Raw genomic sequence first — 18,980 nt, forward strand, 5'->3', positions numbered from 1 at the left:
TCACCTATGGCAAGAGAAAGAAACCAAAAACTACCAGAAGAACTGCCAATTCTGGGAGGTGAAGGTGAGGATTTTCTGGAGGAGCATAAATAACTCTGGTAACACAAGTACTCTGCATTATTTATCTATTTTAACAGGGTCTTGTTAAGTAGCTCAGGTTAGCCTCAAATTTGAGATCCCCCTGCTTTTGCCTCTTGGTTGCTGCGATTACACCAGAGTTGGCAATGTTCTGAATCTTAACAGTGTTTTTTGTTACACAGGTCTGTCAAAACAAATCAAGGGTATGTTAAGTCTGTGTATTCGGCTGTATATAAACTCACTTCAAGGGAAAGAACACCAAACTGAATGCTAGTCAATATGATGCATGGCAGAGCACCTGTGGAGGACTGCAGAGGTAGCCAGCTGCTTCCAGGCATGTGGAGGCTGCTTTTGTTTCCTTCATAGCCCAGGCAAGAACATGGAATTATCTTTGGGATACCCAGCATTACCTAGCATGCTAGTTTCCTAAAATATGCAAGGATACAGTTGGAGGATTTAAAGCCATTGATGAGGGGAAAAGAGGAAGGAACGGAAATGAATTTAAAATTCCACAAGGAGAAGGTATGACTCATTGGTTTCTTGATAGGTAACTACCCTTTTAAATTGCATCTTGTGAAAACAGCCAAGGAGCACTGGATGTAAAACTGCTTCTGGGCAGAGCTGATTAAAAAGGAATAAAACTCCTTTAAAAGACTGTTCTGAGGTATCTGGCAACATTGGCATTCTGGTGAATGGGTGACTCAGATGCACTATGGTCCTCTGATTTTTTATGCAATGACAGTCGTCAGTAATTGCTAGTCTCTGGAGACCTGAAGAGGCTCAGTTGATGGGAAGAGTGATTACCAGTGACAGTTTGATTCCACATCCTTTCCAGGGGTCAGGCCTGTGATGTCCTCAGCAGACCTGTGTTCTTCCACTTTCTGCCTACAAAGGTTCCATAGACTTCTGGCTACCAACTGGCCACAAATAATAAACAGGTTCACTCTGTGGGGCTCTTTTTGTTTTTGTTTTTCTCCTGAAGTCTAATCTTAATCTTTTCAGTAGAAAAATAAAATAAACCTATAACTACCTAGGTTAGACACAGGAAGACCAACGAGGGACACTTGAACCTTTAGTGAGGCCCTAAGCATGCTTAACTTTCCACTCTGGTGGCTTGCCTGTCACCTCATGGAACTGTTAGCCTAGTTTAAAATGAACCCTTGAAAACCATCCTATCCTACTGAGCAAACAAACATCAGTGCTACAGCTATGCGATGAGGAAATGTCTACTACGGCTCAGGCAGGACTGAGCCAGCTCCATAAAAGGGGGTGGGATAATCTGGGAAACAACAACTTTTCAAACATCCTCTTTTGAGAGAACAGACAACTTCTGAAAAGAGCACATTAGACCAAAACCAGTTTTCCTGGGCTGCTCTTTCATTCACAATGATGCTAATATTTGAAAATAATTTTGTTTCTAGTTCAGTTAAGAAACTACTGCCTCAAATGACACAAAATTTCCCCTAAACACTTTATTATAGGGAGCTGTATGAAGAATTTACCTCAACAAAGAAAACAAGAGCTCACAAATCGGCTCTTTTCATATTGCCTCACAAAATGCAGAGACCAGGGAGAGAGAGCAAGACACCAGCCCAGTGGGCTGCAGAATGGAGCTGCATACTGAGGTGGCTTCATAGCTCCTGGCTTGCACTTTTATTACTTGCCATGAGCCATTCATGAGATTTGCTGCAATGAAGGCTCAAGTCAGAGCCTTAAGATAAAAGCAGAGTGCCCTCTTGAGGTAAAGAACAGAACAAGCCTGCATTGGCCCTGGCCAGGCAAGCACCAGAAGAGGCTTTGTTCCCTCGTGGGCTTTTTGGGCAAACACATCGTGATCCAGATGGAGTGAGTTCTAACATAAAACCCCATTTTTTAATCACAAAAATAGATGACTTATGGCCAAAGACTATGAGACAGCAGAACATTTAGCACCAAAACTGTAGCAAGATTGTCAATGTATCAATTGATGAAAATGTCAAAGCAGCTACACCCCAGAAACTGCTCATTTGCTCAATCAGTCTACTCCATAAATGCCCAGGGCTCAACCCCACATGGAAAAGCTCAGAGCAAATTCACAGGAGAGGTATGCCTTAACACCCTTCGACATAGGAAACCTGTGTTGAGCCAGGTAGTGATGGTACGGGCTATAATCCCAGCACTCAGGAGGCAGAGGCAGACAGATCTCTGGGAGTTCGAGGCCGGCCTGGTCTACAGAGTGAGTTCCAGGACAGGTAGGGCTGTTACAAGGAGAAACCCTGTCTGAAAAACCAAAAAAAAAAAGGAAACCTGTGTTGGGAAAAGGAGTCTATATGTATATAAGCTTGGGGAGATTTACTTACTTATATTAAATACTTTAAAATTATTTATTTTACTCCTTTTTAAAATTTATGTGTGTATGTGTATATGATGAGTTCATATGTGAATATGGACATGCATATACCATGGCGCTTATGTATCGGTCAAAGGACAACTTTCAGTCCTCTCCCTCCACTGTGCTGAGGCATCGGGTCGCTAGGCCGCTACTGAGCCGCACATTCCAGGCTAGCCAGCCCTCAAGCTTCCAGGTGACCCTTGTCTGCCTCTCATCTCACAGCAGAAAAGCTGGAATTACTGACACATGGCACAGATAAACCATCTTGTCAATCACATTGACAGTGTCTGTATGTATGTGTATTTGTGTGCCTGTGCTCACATGTGTGTGCGGGTGAGTGTGCGCATGTGAGAAGGAAGATTCAACGGTACTGAAGAAAACACTGCTGGGGTTTTAGAGCTGAATGAGCTCAGCTGGGAACCCAGAGTTGCTGCTGCTACTACTACATCTCAGAGCACTGGACTAATGGAGACTACTCCCCCAAATCACATTTTATCTAAATTTCACATCTGACTCCAGTATGAAGAGGAATGAGCTGAGTTACATCATTACTCCTCTAAAGTTTGGGAACTGCTGCACTAAGAATGACTCATATTCACGAATGATCAACGTTTTGAATAAATAGTAAAAACAGATGCCATCTCATCTAGCTACCGAGGTCCCCGTGGGACTAGTCACATACACAAAGTCTGAATTCAGGGATAAAGAATTTACCTGTATTCGTAAGTCAAACAGAAGTCCTTGCTCATTACACATCCTGCCAGAAGATAAATCCTTTATGAAGCCTTCATGCTACCCTTAATTTTTTATTAATTTATGAAAAACCTTCTTTATTTAAATTTTCACAAACCCAAAGGAAAGCAACAGGGGAAGGAAGGGACATACAAAGGCGTAAGTTCAGTTCCAGGAGGTAACCCTACCAAGGTCACCGCTGTTGATCTCTGATGGCACAGAGAGACCACTCACAGTCCATTCTCGTGTGTACTCAGGCTTTAGCTACAGGTCACAAAACTCCCCTCGGGTCCATGCCCAACTGGTCCTATTTATCACCACACAAAAGTCTAAGAGGCAGCACTTTTTCACCCACCTGGGAATTAGCCGTATGACATTCTCCTTCCCTTTCACAAAAGAGAAGCCAAAATCTGATGGTGATAGGGGTGTCAGAAAGAGAAAGCACACTCCTTTCAATATTCTGATAATTCACACAGTTTTACACCTAGCAATTTCTAGCATTATAGCAAATTTCAGGCTCTGAAGATAGCCTGGAGTTTCTATTCCCATTCTGCCATCAACTGCCTGTGTTAAGTCTGGGTAAGCTGTCTTACCTCTCTGGGCTTTGGATTCCTTGAATGTAAAGCAGAGGAAATCTGAACACTACACTCAAAGGCTTACTGTATGAAATGAATGACAATCGCACAATGTACATTGTACACACAGCAAATGTAAGCCTCCTTTATTCCTAGCTTTTCTTCCTCAGTGATCATCTTGGTCTGTGATGACTACACAGATGGGCATGGATAAACATATACATAATGGGAGCCTACAGTACAAACTGTCCTGAACATTTCTTTTTGTCTTAGCACACCTTGAAGATGCAATACTCTCCCACTAGGTAACATCATCCCTCCATGAGGCTATGGATATCATCCATGATTGAAAATCTCCACTGTGTACCTACAGTCAAGATCTCCTTTTTTTGGACCCTGCCAGGCACCTCTACTTGTATCATGGGTATTTCAAATATAACAAACCAAAAGTAAACTTCTCAATTTCCTCCCTCAAACCTGAGCTTCCCTATGGTTTTTCCATCTTAGCATATGGTATTCCCATCAACTACTCAAGCTATCCAACAAAGGCTTGGCCTTCATTGTCCCTAATTATTCTCTTTTCCATCACCACTGCCACCACCCTTGATGAACCGTGGTGATAAGGAAGCTTACTGGCTTCTCACATTCCTATGTTAACCCTCTAACTTGTTAACCAGAAGACAGTCCAATGACCTTGCCTGTTAACAAGGATGAGTCACCATCCCTTTGGCTTGAAACAAACTACTTTTGCATTTCATACGAACTCCAACTCCTTGAAAGAGTACATAATCTGGCCCATGTTCAGCCTTTCAATGTCACCTGAGGACATTCTCTTGCTCACTGGAGTATAACTCAGTGGCCTGTGGAAAGCCACAAGCTGTTTCCCTTCTCAGTGTCCTCTTTCTGCCCTTCCTAATGAAGGTCTCAGACTCCTCTTCTACAGCAGGTCTCTGTCATAGCAGTCCCTTTCCATAATAGCCTTTACTCTGTAAGACACTGATATAAAAGAACAGTACCACAAGGACACACGGTTCTATCTTGGTCTTGTTCACCATGTTATGCCCAATGCCTGTGACTGCATGGGTGGTGTGGTGGCTTGAATAAGAATGGCCCCCAAGGGCTCATATATTTAAATGCTTGTTCACCAGGAAGTGGAACTCTTTGAAAGGATTAGAATAATTAGGAGGTATGGCTCCTTGAAAATAATTGCTTTCCACACATACACACAAAGAAAAGTACAAGAAATTCAGAATATATACACAGAACAGATCAAATCCCTACAGGCAGCTGCTAGGAGGAGGATGAACAGAATGGAAACTAGGGATTCTTACTTGATTGCCTCGTAAATATTGTTTGAAGTGTGGCCTGATAAAGCATCATGCAAATTTCGGATAAAATAATCTCTGTATTCTTCTGGAAGGGCCATGAATGTTCCACCCATCACAATGAACTCCACCTTATCCACAGTGTGACCAAGCTGCTTTAGCTGGAAGAAATACACATCCATCAGAGCATTATAGTAGAGATGCTGCACAATTTCCAAGTTCATTTTGTAGTCACATTAGCACAGTTTACAATAAAACACATTTTGCTAATTCTGTGCATTAAAAAAAAGAAATGTCTGAAAGAAAAATAATTATTGTTCAAGAAAGATGGGAGAGTAAAAATTAAAACTAAAGCACAAGCCAGACTTCAATGCTGACAGTTAAGTAGGAACTTAACAGGGAGAGTTTAAGACATATATAGCAGATAACACAAAACAAAATAAATAAAAACAACATAATGTAGTATCAAATATTGCAAAAATTTACCAATCATATGTTTTATGTCTAACTTCATGGTAAAAACACACAGTTGTGAGTGACATATAACCTGAACTTAACGCACAGGGGAAAAGATGAATACTAGATTAGAGAGAGACTTCAAGATGCAATTTAAGCTGATTGTGGGCACAGGCCCTCAAGTTGCTCCTAGAAAACCAAAGTACATAAATGACTGCCTCAAAATGAGAATATCCCATCTCCTCTACTTAAGAGAAGAATGGCACAATCATCCACCATGCCAACTGCAATAAGCCAGGATTTGAAGTTTTAAAAACAAGTTTTAAAGTTTCTTACTATATGTTACGTAAAAGGAAGCCAGGATCAAATACCCAATTATGAACTAGAATATACCATGTAATGACTATCTCTATGGAACCTTTTAAAAATGGTTATTTCTGCAAGTAGCAAATAGTAACTACTGTTACTGTGTCTATGTATCTAATGAGCATGGGTACGCCTTCCCATTAACACCACATGACTCTTCTGTCCATGGCTGCATACAAGAGGTAACATCATCTATAAAAACTCCTGCTAGGACTCCCAGCCAAACTCCACCCCCACTTTCAGAGGTGGAGACCTACCCCGTTGTCACTCTGCCACTAAGTTTCCCAGATAACGCTACTGTACTTACAGTTAGGAAAGAATCGTTATTCTATGTGACAATCCTAATGTCTAAACCTAAGATCTTCAAACATTTTTAGTAAATATAAACATTTCATACTCTATTAAAACAGTTTCCCATCTTGTGATGGCTGTTCTTAGTTGTCAACTTGATTACATCTGGAATTAACCAAAACCAAAATGACTGGGCACACCTGTGAGGGATTTTTTCTTAATTAAGTCATCTGAAGTAGATGATTTATTTAATCCCGACCTTTGAGGTGGGAAGATCTTTGCCATGCCTTCTGCTGGAAGGCTATATACAGAACATGGAGAAAGAAGCTCTCTATCTCTCTTTGCCTGCTTGCTCTTGCTCTCTCTACCAAATCCATCCCTTCATTAGCTTCAGAGCCCATTTCTTTGGGGTTCCACCATATACTGATGACCAGCTGAGACATCCAGCTTTGTGGACTGAACTCCTGGATTTGTGGGCTTTCTATTCATAGGCAGTTATTGTTGGATTAGCTGGACCACAGACTGTAAATCACTCTAATAAATCCCCTTTCTTTGTATAGGGGGATTCATTCTATAAGTTTTGTTCCTCTAGAGAATCCTAATACTCATCTTAAATGAGTTACATACCATACCTAAAAACAAAAATGAGGTCAAAGTCAGTTCAGAAGATGTTTTCCCAAGCTATGTGGACTCCCCAGGTAGGGTCTTCTCCTACTAGGAACACTCCAGCCCTACACATGCTTAGGTGACAGCAAAGAGAACATTAGAACTGGGTGGGGTTCAATAATAAACAGAAACACAAACCCAGAAGCAAGTTAGATACTACACACAGACCTTTCTATTTTAGATCTTCTATTTATCCTACCATATTAACTACTGTAACAACTACAGATGGTGCTTAAATTTTAACACTTGCAAAGAATGCTTAGACTCCTTGAGAAACTAGTTCAAGATCACTTACATAGTACTAGTTTTTAACCAGTTATGTTAATGTATAATTTATATGCGATAAGATCCACCCTCTTTAAAGCACAATTGGGGAGTTGTAATGGAGTTATGCACCACCACAGTCATGACGTGGAACAAGTCCCCAAAACCCAAACAGCCACTTATACCACTCTTCTGTAAATTGCCTGTTCTCACTGAGCAAGCCTGTCACAACACTTCTTCACCTGGCTCTGGAAGCTGAAGTTCAACCCCTTGTTTGTTGACTGTTAAAGAGCTTTTACACAATTTCATAAATGACTTCCTTCAAACTGAAAGGAATACAAAGAATCTAAAACCTTTAAAGGAGACAGCGGTATCTAAGGAGTGTAAGTCTGACCACACACGGCTGAAGTCTCTCCTTCAGATGAGCATAAAACCATGCTTTTCTGGTCTTCACAATGACTCCAAATCAAGCAATGGCATGACAATCTTTGGAGCACAAAAACCAATTTAAAAAGCCTCTTTACCTGCTCTAACCGCTGTCTTGTCTGCAGATAAGGGTCGTATCTAGCACGGATAGCTCTCATGGAAGTTGGCTAAATAAATAAGGAAAAAAAATGTGTTATAAGCCATATCAAAAAAAACAAACAAACAAACAAACAAAAAAACAAAGGAGTGAAGGGTTGTATTGAAATTAAATTACTTCAGGGTTTTGGACATTAAAACCATGCCTCATATCCCACCTTCCTTTCTCAGTATTAGCAAGGTTCAGACCATCACTCGCCCCTACCACACTGTCGAGGGTCCCTCAACAGCAGGGCATCTTCTTGGGTCACATTCACCTTCTGTGGAAATCTGATGGCATCCAAAGTGTAGGTGCTCTCACACAGATGGGCACACATACTCAAGAAAGTCATGTAGCAGAATGATCTTTGCACAAGGTCCTTACAATTACACATGGTTTCTAACAGCTCAGCAAATGGTCTTGATGCCACTGTTACATTGGAACCCCCTACCATGATGAAGCAGTTTCCTAGCATAAAAGGTTCTCTGATGAGCTTCTTTTCCACAGCAGGCAGAAACTGTTACAGAGATCCACAATGGGTCAGAACACAGAAAGTGAGTGACAGCGGAGCACCCAACCCCAGCTGATACATCCTCAGCATAACCTCTACACCTAAGGCTCAGGAAGAGGTGGGCAGAAGACCAGACCGTGTCTTCTAGACATGACAGGAATAATACACTCAAGAGATCCTCACAAATGACTGTCTGAACAAGACCTTCACAACAAGACCTAGCTGACATGCCAACATGGATAGAGTGGATTTCCTAAGGCCCTACCACTAGGTTATGAGCTACAGGCAATCAATGGTGTTAAGAAAGGGAGAATCAGTTTTCTCCTGGGACGAGCTCTCTGACAGATTTTCCAGTTCCCAATTGGTCAACCCTAAACACGTAAGTCCTTGTGGTTAGGAGGTTGAGACAGGAATACTATTAAAAAGTTGAAGCCAATCTGAATTACAATGGTACATGTCTAAAAAAACAAACATACACATATGTGTATATATATATATATATATATATATATATATATATATATATATATAAAATTAATGTGGGCCAAGGTACAAAACAGTGTTTTGACATATTACTTAATATGTCAAAAAAGAAAAAAAAGAATAAAAAGTTTGGGCCATGGAAAACATGGGTCAGAGGGGCCGCTCACCAAGAGCGTCTCCCTGCCAGCTCTTAAGCGTGTAATGCCTCAAATTCCTCCCCGTAAAACTGAGACGATCATAATATCCCCCTCCCAAACACTGCTGCAGGCTTAGAGTGGCAAGCACCTGGGACAGTGGCTGGAAATAATGCTAAGAAATACACGTGCCGGCATTTCTCTGGTGGCTTGGCATACATAAGGCACTCAAAGACACACAGCGCAAGCATTTGGCAAAAAGCTTTCTAGTTGGCAAAAAGCTTTCTAGTCAGGAACAAAAGCCCAAGCTTCTAAGAATCTTGGTACTTGTCTCGCCACACTCTGGATTGTAGCACTTTGTCAGGACCAAGTCAAAGGCTTTACCTCATAGCCTGTGTAAGACTGGGATGAGTACTCAAAATCTGAGTCAGGTCCTCCAGGGCAGTATCTGGACACAACGACAGAACAGGGAGACAGGTGAAAAGCTGAGTTCAGCAGCAAATCCTGCTGTCAAAGCAGCTTCCACATCAGTTAAAGAGCAGTCCTCCCTCCCTCGCAGCATTGTTTACCAACAACAAAGAAGACAGTAAGTGGAAGAACATGACAACACGCAGGCCCAGGACACTGCAGGCACAGGTCTTTACAGCTTAATGCGGGAGCCCAGCTGTCCAGTTTGGATGATTCTAGGCTTTCCTGGGACCCTTAGTCGGGAAAATTTCCCTCCCATTTAATCTTCCTACCTGAGTAATGCACTGGCATCCATGAATTCTTCCCAATACCTCAATTAGAAATCTAACAGCTATTTATAAGAATAATTTAAAACGTTTTTGAAACTTTTCTGGTCCAAATTCATTTTGAATTTGATGCTGGAATCCAGGGAGCCAGCATTTCCATGTTTAATTTTCCTAGGTAACAGGTGTCCATTGTTCCAAGTTCAAAACCTGTTAGTATTTCAGCATTGCAACCCTGTCTGTTCCACTTTCAAAGCACTGAAATACCTTACCAAAGATAAGAGTCTGTTCAGTCAACATTTTAGTATCATCAGCCTGTACTGGCCAGGGCATTAGGGAATTTACTTACTAGTTTAACTGAAACATACACACATCAACTTATCAAAATCATACTTACACACATATATTCCCTGTAAAACTGATGTGTGGACATCTGTGGGGTTTGCACATCACAGCCACAACAGCAATCTATAAAAGAAAGATTAATCAAAAACCTATCATTGAAAAATTAACAAAACTCTACAGAGTGGTTACCTTAATTAAGAGCAAAGGAGAGGAATGCAACAGAACAGTACACAATGGCCTTCAAGATATGAAAAAGGGAAAGACAGATTTGATTGGAAAAGAAAGCTGGGTATCTCCCTTGAGATATGGATGCTGCTATACCCTAAAGCCATGTTCTTTTATGCTGATAATATTTAGAATGTTTATATAAATTGCATTAATGAGCTTTGTATTTGGTTTTACGGAAAGTACAGAATAAGGAACTATTATTATTGATTTGAGGTACTTGAGACTGCATTCAGGGTCTTGACCACTCTACCACTGAGCTATAAGCCCAGACTTGGGAATTAATTTTAAGGTCATGGTGATTCTTACTCTCTATTTTGCTAAAATAGTGACAATGGTCACTTTATATAATATTGTAAATAAACCTAATCATTATTATTTGAATTCCATGGGCACTCTAGATTTCAATCCAAAGCAGAAAGCAGGAAGTTAGGAACCAGACTGATCCACAGAGTCTATGTGCAAAATCTCAGAGTACCTGACAGAATCCAGGCTGGGTGGGAAAAGTACCTGCTTGAGAAAAGTCTGGTAGCAGACATATTAAAGCTCTTAAGATATTAACACAGGAGGTAGGTGACCAGACAGAGCCACACTAAGGCTAACATGAGCTGGATTTCTTTCTTTTTTTTTTTTTTTTGGTTTGGTTTTTCGAGACAGGGTTTCTCTGTGCAGCTTTGGAGCCTATCCTGGCACTCCCTCTGGACACCAGGCTGGCCTCGAACTCACAGAGATCCGCCTGCCTCTGCCTCCCAAGTGCTGGGATTAAAGGCGTGAGCCACCAACGCCCGTCGAGCTGGATTTCTTATGGACAGAGAGGAAGCTTGTAAACAGTCAATATACAACTGGCAAAGAAACCAAATAATAAAACCATTTCAGGTGTCTGCAGGGTGGTGATGTGAGCAGGACAAGTTTTCAGAAAGTGTGTCTAGACACAGCACACACAGTGGTTCAGAAGCATAAGGCCATGGTGGACACTCTTGTTCTAACCTCTGTGAAGCATTAAGGGGCTGAATCGGGACTGAGGCTGAGTGTGAGTGATCATGGAAGGGGCTCCAGAGTTGACGTCCATGTTCCTCATGTGACCCCGCATGCGGGGTCTGCTGTCTGGATCAGGATGTGACACCTCTAGTGCTTGTACCCCCAGTTTTCTCAAATGAGCTCAGCTCTGACACCGAGACTGTCTCAAGAAGAAAACCATCAGTCAAATGGACTCTTGAGTTCCCCCAGTCTGTTGCACTCCCTGTCAGTGCATGCTAGGCTCTTCAAGCCCCTCCTACCTCTGTGGTTCTTTCCTGTTCCTGTCTGGCCCCCAGCACCCTGAGCCTGATCCCCACATCATACAAGCATACTCACAGGTCAGGAAAATGCTATGCTTTCTGCCTTTTTCTGGGGGTGGGGAGTGGCTGTCTCTGGACACTCACAGTGCTTCCTATTAGGAGATTTACTCCACAGTCATCACATATAAAACTACCCTGCTGGGGCTGGAGAGATGGCTCAGTGGTTCACAGCACTGGCTGTCCTTTCAGAGGACCTGGATTCAATTCCCACCACCCACATGACCGCTCATGGCTGTCTGTAACCCCTGCTCCAAGGAATCTGGCACCCCCACACATACATGCAGGTAAAACACCAATGTATATAAAATAAGAATAAGTAAATTAAAAAAATTTAAAAAAACCCTACCCTGCACCATAACATGCCTTTTAGAAGCACCAACTGGAAGCTATCAGCATAAGAGGTCAATATCTGTCATATTGTTAAGTGGCCAAGTCTCAATCTTTGAAGGCACTACAAAAACATGTATTCCTTTAAGCACACTAGCTGGCTCCTCCTGTGCCCGTTCAGCATCATGGTCACACCTCCTTCATTCGAGCACACAGCACAACAGACTCGGGAGCCTGAACTCCCCACCACTGCCTCGCTACCTCTATTACTAGTTCACCAGCGCAGTCACTCACCCCACTGGCAGTCCTGATGGGCTTTGCCTTTAACTTGGGAACCAAGGCCTTTCGATAGTGAGAAGGGACTGCAGCGATGATATCCACCAGGCGGGGCTGGGACGAAAGGCCATACTTAGAAGCTGTCTTGGTTTTCAGCCTGAAAGTAAAGCATTTAGTGTTATCAGGATCACAGCATTTCAGCACAAGCTACTAAAAGGATGATGTGTACATGATATCATTAACATCTGCCACTCCTCTACCCTTCACCAAGTGACAAGAGCGGCTTAACAGTCTGTGAACATTAAGGAAATAAAGGACAAAATCTGTTAGTAACCAACTTGCTTTTCTTAACCCTAAATACCAGGAAGTAAAGCAGGACTGGGGACTCCAGGATGACGGCACAGTGAAGGTCTCCTTCCAAATTGTACCCCAGCTTCCATCCTGAAGAACTACTCTGACCCTATCAGCCTCACTACTAACATTTGGGACTGTGTGTGGAAGGCTGTCTACACATTACCACGTGTCCCCTGGGAAGAATTCACCCTGATCAAGGACTACTTTCTTGGGTAAAATATACAAAAGCAACAAATCAAAATCAGAATAAAAATTCTAGAATCTACCTTAACTATTAAAACAAAACAAACTCTATCCCCTCTTGCCTATGACCCTATCTGTAACCACAAAAGCTTCCTTTGCTCAAATTATTACTTTAATTCCTAAACCCCTCTCCCTTTTGACTTGCTATACCCAAGTTAGCTTTGAACTCAAAATCCTTCCTCTACCCCTGAATGCTGAGATTACAGGTGTGTGCTAACATGTCCAGCTTATTCCTTAATTTTCTCTACAATTTGACCAGCTTTCCCCTTCATTGTGCCCACTAGTCACACTGTCTTCTAATTGACCCACCTAGAAATAGCTGTGGGTTGCTCATATTGTTTTCAATAAATGCTAACTGAACACCTAGCGTGCACAGGCGACAACCCACATATGTGGTATGTCAGATGTGAGGCACAGTCTTTCACATGATGTGTTGTGGCTAAGCCCATGCACATGCAAGGGTTGCTTCCAGAAGTCAAGAAGAACTTTAGCATGTGCTGGGGGAAGTTAGGGAAGACAGACCCAGGTCTCAGGCAGTAGACACAGGGATGTCACTGTAAGATACTGGAGGAAAAGCTATAGAATAGAATACCTGCATACTCAGAAGAGGACAATTACTGACTCACTTATCCTTTAGCATATGCTTTCTAAAAGTGTTCAGAGAAAAAGGTTGGGTACAATTTTAAGAAACGGAGAACTGGGTCTACAAAAGGTCACTGATGTGGTTATTACATAATATAGTGAGGAGAAACTTTTCTCTGTGGATATAAAGAGCAAATGCAGTAAAGAAGCAGAGATGAAGGGCCATTCATTTAAGGGTGTAACAAAGATCAAGCTGAACATGAACGTGGGAAGAGGCTCTACGGTAGGGATGGCTGGGAGTAGAAGAGTACTCCTGGCAGAGGAGCTTCCAAAGAGACTGGAGGAAAGTGGGATGTGAAATGATAGCTCAAAGAAAGAAGTGGGCTTTGGAGGTTCCAAATCCTCACTCTGCCAATGACTTCTCACCCCTGGGTGACTTACTTAACCTCTCTACTTCTCAGCTCACCCATCTGTAGGGTGAGGGTGACATCAGTACCTACCACAAACTGTTTTGTTTTAAGTTTATTTTGTTTTTTAAATATGTGTGCAGGTGCCTGTGGACATGTGTCACTGGACAGTGTAGAGGTCAGAGGACAGCTTCTGGGAGTTGGTTTCCTTCACCACTTTTACTTACTAGACCATCTTGCTGGCCCCCTTTTCAGGCTAACTTTATTTAAATTTGACATAGGCTACAGTCATCTGAGAGGAGGGGAGTCCAGTTGAGAAAATGCCCCCATAAGATTGGGCTGTAGGCAATCCTATAGGGTATTCTCTTAATTAGTAATTCTTAAGATGGCTGTACCCACCCCTTCCTTGAACACCATGCTTAGAAAGCATTTACTAAAGGATAAATGAGTCAGTAATTGTCCTCTTTTCCTATGAAAGTATTCTGTTCTATAGCTTTTCTTCCAGCTCATTATGGGTGGTACTACCCCTGGGCTGATGATCCTGGGTTCAGTAACAAAGCAGGCTGAGCAAACCATGGGGAGCAAGCCAGTAAGTAGCACCCCTCCATGGCCTCTGCATCAGCTCCTGCAGGTTCCTGTTTTGAGTTCCTGTACTGACTTCCCTCAGTGATGGACTGTGACCTAAGAGTTGAAAGATGAAATAAACCCTTCCAAGTTGTTTTTGGTCATGGTGTTTCATCAAAGCAACAGTAACCCAAGCTAAGAGATTGGTACCAGGAAAGTGGGGTATTGCCGTGACAGACCTGACCATAGTGTTTTGGGGAGGATTGTGGAAGGACTTCAGACATTTGACCCAGAAAAGCCACTGAGTGTTGAGAACTCAGTGGGCTGCTCTGTATGAAGATAAGAATCTGCTCTGTAGAAGATAAGAATGTTGAGAACAATGCAGAGGACGGAGGACCAGCTTGTGACGTTGCAGAGGGAAGCAAAGACTCTACCTGGCCATTTGTGTGACAATTATGTGATGTCTGGTCAGCTGGAGCTGAAAAATCAGCTATAATTAACAAGAGTCCAGAATCACGAAAGGTAAACCTTTGTTTTGTTGGGGCAATGGATGCTGGTCAGCTGAGGCTGAAGAATCAGCTGTGATTAAGAGACCAGCATCACTGAGGTGAAGTCTTCTGCAAAGTGTTTCCTCAGAGTTAGCACAAGATTGTACCTTGTGCTGGTAGCTAAACCTGGTTGTTTATCTCCCAAGTAGTACAGGTTTTGAAGTCATGAAGGAATCATGGAAAGCAACTGAGGCTTGGCACTGTGAGAGGCCATTGGTAAAGGTGCACCCAGAATAGCAGTGGGAACCCCAAGATTGAAGGAGCCATGGAAAAGCTGAGGCTGGACATCATGAAGAGAGCCTAGCAGAGGCTACTGGTAAAAGTGCAGCCCAGTTGCAGCAGAAGACCCCAGCGTTTTGGAGATGCTGGTACCATCGGAGGACCACCAAGAATAGCAGCAGCTGTGGAGCGGAGCCAACCAGAGCCTCGAAGACAACTGTGTGTGCTGCTGAGGGCGGAGCTGGAGAAGTGGGCCAAGTCCCTTGGAGGAGTCCAGAAGGTCGTGAGTGAATCCCAGACACTGGACACTGAATTATTTATATTGTAGGAGTTTGCTTTGTTTTGCTTAGATTCTGACTGTGCCTTGGTTCTTCCCTCTTGAAATAAAAAGTATTTAACTTAATTTTGATTAAGTTAAATAGTTGAGAGACTTTGAACTTTTAAAAAGGATTTTAGATTTTTAAAGAGACCAAACTTTTAATCTGTTTGAATTGTAAAGACTATGGGACTTTAAAGTTATTTATGTTTTATATTGTGGTATTAATATTAATGTGCCATATTGGAGATAAATGAGAAAGGAAAGATTCTAACTGAAAGGTGTTGTGTTTACGTGTCAAGCTGACAAGGGGTCAGTTGTGCTGGCTAGTTTTATGTCTACTTGACAAAGCTAGAGTTATTGGAGGAGAGGGGTCCTCAATAGAGAAAAGATCAAGCTATAGCAAGCCTGCTGGGCATTTCCTTAATTAGTGACTGATGGGGGAGGGCCCAGCCTATTGTGGGTGGTACCACCTCTGGGCTGATAGCCTGGGTTTTATAAGAAAGGCTGAGCAGCCATGGAGAGCAAGCAGGTAAACAGCATTCCTCCATGGCCTCCATATTAGTTCTTGCCTCCAGGTTCCTGTTTCCAGGTTCCTGCCCTGTTTAAGTTCCTGCCTCCAGATTCCTGCCTTGTTTGTTCCTGCCCTGACTTCCCTCAGTGACAGATGGTTACCTGGAAGTGTAAGCTAAATAGACCCTTACCTCCCCAAGTTTCTTTGGTCTCAGTGTTTCATCACAGCAACAGTAACCCAAACTAAGATACCCCTCATCCAGTTTCTGAGAGGATTAACTCAGCTATCACCTGCAGTGTCCTCCTAACAGTGCCTGGGATACTGGGAGTGCCCACTAAAGGCTGGAGGCAATTAGATCAGAGACTCATTTTATCATCATGAAGTAGGTGACAGGACAAGGCAGAAAAGCTGCAAATTTTTTTTTTTGTTTGTTTTTTGTTTTTTTGAGACAGAGTTTCTCTGTGTAACTTTGGAGCCTGTCCTGGAACTCACTCTGTAGACCAGGCTGGCCTCGAACTCACAGAGATCCACCTGCCTCTGCCTCCCGAGTGCTGGGATTAAAGGAAAGGAATGCATCACCACCTCCCAAAAGCTGTGATTCTTAACCACTACACAAAACAACTCTTGTGCCAGACACATCGGGGCATGCTGGTAATTCCAGTATTTGGAAGGCTTAGGCAAGAGGAATGGCTTGAATTTGAGAACAGCTTGGACTACAAAGCGAGACTGTGTATCAGACAGATAGACAGACAGCCTGTTACTTAAGAACAAGACTGCAAGAGTTCCCTCTTAAAGATGCACTTACTTATTTAGATCGACGTCTTTCCCCTGTTCGTGGGCCGCAATCAGCTGCTTGATAACATCTCCTATCGTCAGCATCATCAGCTCAGCAGAGCTGAAATCTCCTGCAAAGATTTTTTAACAACAGCAAAAATCTCATCAGTACGTTTTCACATTTATTTATTTGTATGTGTATGCATATGTAACACATGCATGCACAGGTGCACGCACGCACACGCACGCGCGCGCGCACACACACACATTTTAAGTGTGGAGGTTAGAAGCTGGTTCTTTCCTTCTACTACATGGGTTCTTGGCTTTTCAGGTTTGGTGGAAAGTGCCCTTACCATGGAGCCATTGTGCCAGTCCTCAGTAAAGATTTAACAATCTTACTTAGTAATTTTCCTCCCCAAATCATCTCAAGCTAGATGCTAAGGGGTGGGGGCATCCAGCTTCTAAAATAATTTCAAACATGCCAAACACACAGCTCAAGAACAGGAGACACTAAATTTGTATTGTTCACAATCCAAACATATCTCTAGTATTTTCTATTAATGCCCCCCTCCCCAAAACAACAAATCAACTTTATCTGCATGTGGGAAAAGCTCCCTATAGAAGCACAGGACAGAGAGAATATTGCAGACAGATGTAAGAAAAGAAAGAGGAAAGACCACTGTAGAAACAATCATGAACAAAAAGAACCTACTAGCCCAGGACAGGGCCAAAATAACTAAATGCCCAGACCTTCGCTGCAGATTGGCAATATTGAACACCAGCAAGTGCACAGAGATCATTTAGATGCACTAATTCAATCTCAGAACAGTGAGGGAGACGGAGCAGGAACTTGCCTGCCCCATAACGCACTAACTTAACCTCAGAACAGACTGAAGAGGCAGGACAGGATCACCTGCCCATTCCATAAAGATGCACTCATAGGGCTGGGCATTGGTGTCGCACGCTTTTAATCCCAGCACTCAGGAGACAAAGGCAGGTGGAACTCTTTGAGTTCAAAGCCAGCTTGGTCTCCAGAGCGAGTTCCAGGACAGGCTCCAAAGCTACACAGAGAAACCCTGTCTCAAAAAACCAAAAAAAAAAAAAAAAAGTACCTATGGGCCTTTGGCTTTCTTCTCATTATATAGCTCAGACAGACTTGATTTTGCTATTAGACCAGGTGGGCCTTGAACTTCTGCCTTAGCCACTTCAGTGCTAAGATTATATAGCATGCACTACCTTGCCTGGCCTGTCTAAGGATCTAGCCGCATTTCTAAGATACCATCTGTAGACATGTATGACCCTGTCTCGGCCGCTCCCCTTCATCCACAGAAACAGGAGATGCTGACACATCTGTCATATCATCTTACTGTCAATCACAAATGGCTCATCCAAGCCAGGACAATCTCAGCTCTTTTTTTTTTAAGGTTTGAGGGAGCCAGTCTGTAATAGCTGAGAACAGTGGTGTGGTGTCTTAGTTTGGGTGATGGCAACAAACATGCCTTCTGCCTGCTGGTGTGAAAAAAATAAAGAACTCATCACATCACAGAAGTGTGGATAAGAAAAGCCAGCAATGGAAGTTACTGAGACCTTTCATTTAGTCTGATTTGAAACTTACTGCATCTGCATAACACTTCAATGAGAGGACAGGAGGCAGGGCTGGCAAAAACAAAGATGGGAAAAACTCTCTGGGAATAATCAGGCTGGAACAATGCCAGGCATAAGAATGACCTACTTTTGTGAAAGGAGATCTGTCTAACTTGAACACAGACTGCCTGAACAGGGTTCAATAAGCAGACAGAACACTGGCCACTAGGCAAAAAGGCAACAGTAGAGAATTATACATTCTCAGCTCTGTAACTTAAAAAATGAAAGTAGTTTTTAAAGAAAGTGAGGTTATCAATGCAAACAAGTCAAAAAGGGAAAGAAAGATACAATCAATTTGGATGCTAAATAAGAGACTTTTCAATAGTGCATTAAAAACCCACATATGTAAAGACCCGAGTTTGAATCCCAGCACCCAGGTTAAAAGCTAGGCATAGACACACTAATGCCTATAAACCTAGAATGTGTGAAAGAGGGGGCCATGAAGGATGTGACACGGGACTACAGCAGGAGGATTGTTGGGCTTGCTGGTTGTCAGCCTAACTACAAGTTTAGTGACAGAACTTGTCTCAAGGGAGTAAGGTGGAGTGTTACAGAATAAGACATGAGAACTCCTCCTCTGGCCTGTGCACCCATCCACACATATGCAAATACCACACACCTGTACAAATACAAGAAAACAAATCTACAAGACCCAAAGAAAACTTTAACCTGACAGGCACCAGCCCCTACAGACAAATCTCAGAAGACAGGTGTTATGAGTCAACAAAAATAAATATACATGAAAGCAAAAATGGTAGAG

At 42.6% G+C, this 18,980-nt stretch overlaps 1 protein-coding gene across 1 annotated transcript in view; it reads right to left on the bottom strand.

The window, feature by feature from the left end:
- The window catches only part of Elp3 (elongator acetyltransferase complex subunit 3), a 62,894-nt gene that overhangs the window by 42,666 nt on the left and 1,248 nt on the right, over positions 1-18,980 (bottom strand). Inside the window, exons 2-7 of the mRNA XM_027390311.2 lie at positions 16,608-16,707; positions 12,074-12,212; positions 9,943-10,013; positions 9,199-9,262; positions 7,649-7,717; positions 5,088-5,242 (exon numbers count right to left, since the gene is read on the bottom strand). Coding sequence (XP_027246112.1) covers positions 5,088-5,242; positions 7,649-7,717; positions 9,199-9,262; positions 9,943-10,013; positions 12,074-12,212; positions 16,608-16,707 — 598 coding nt within the window. The remainder of the gene's footprint in view (positions 1-5,087; positions 5,243-7,648; positions 7,718-9,198; positions 9,263-9,942; positions 10,014-12,073; positions 12,213-16,607; positions 16,708-18,980) is intronic.

The sequence above is a fragment of the Cricetulus griseus genome, assembly GCF_003668045.3.
Source record: "Cricetulus griseus strain 17A/GY chromosome 1 unlocalized genomic scaffold, alternate assembly CriGri-PICRH-1.0 chr1_1, whole genome shotgun sequence".
Classification (NCBI taxonomy): domain Eukaryota; kingdom Metazoa; phylum Chordata; class Mammalia; order Rodentia; family Cricetidae; genus Cricetulus; species Cricetulus griseus.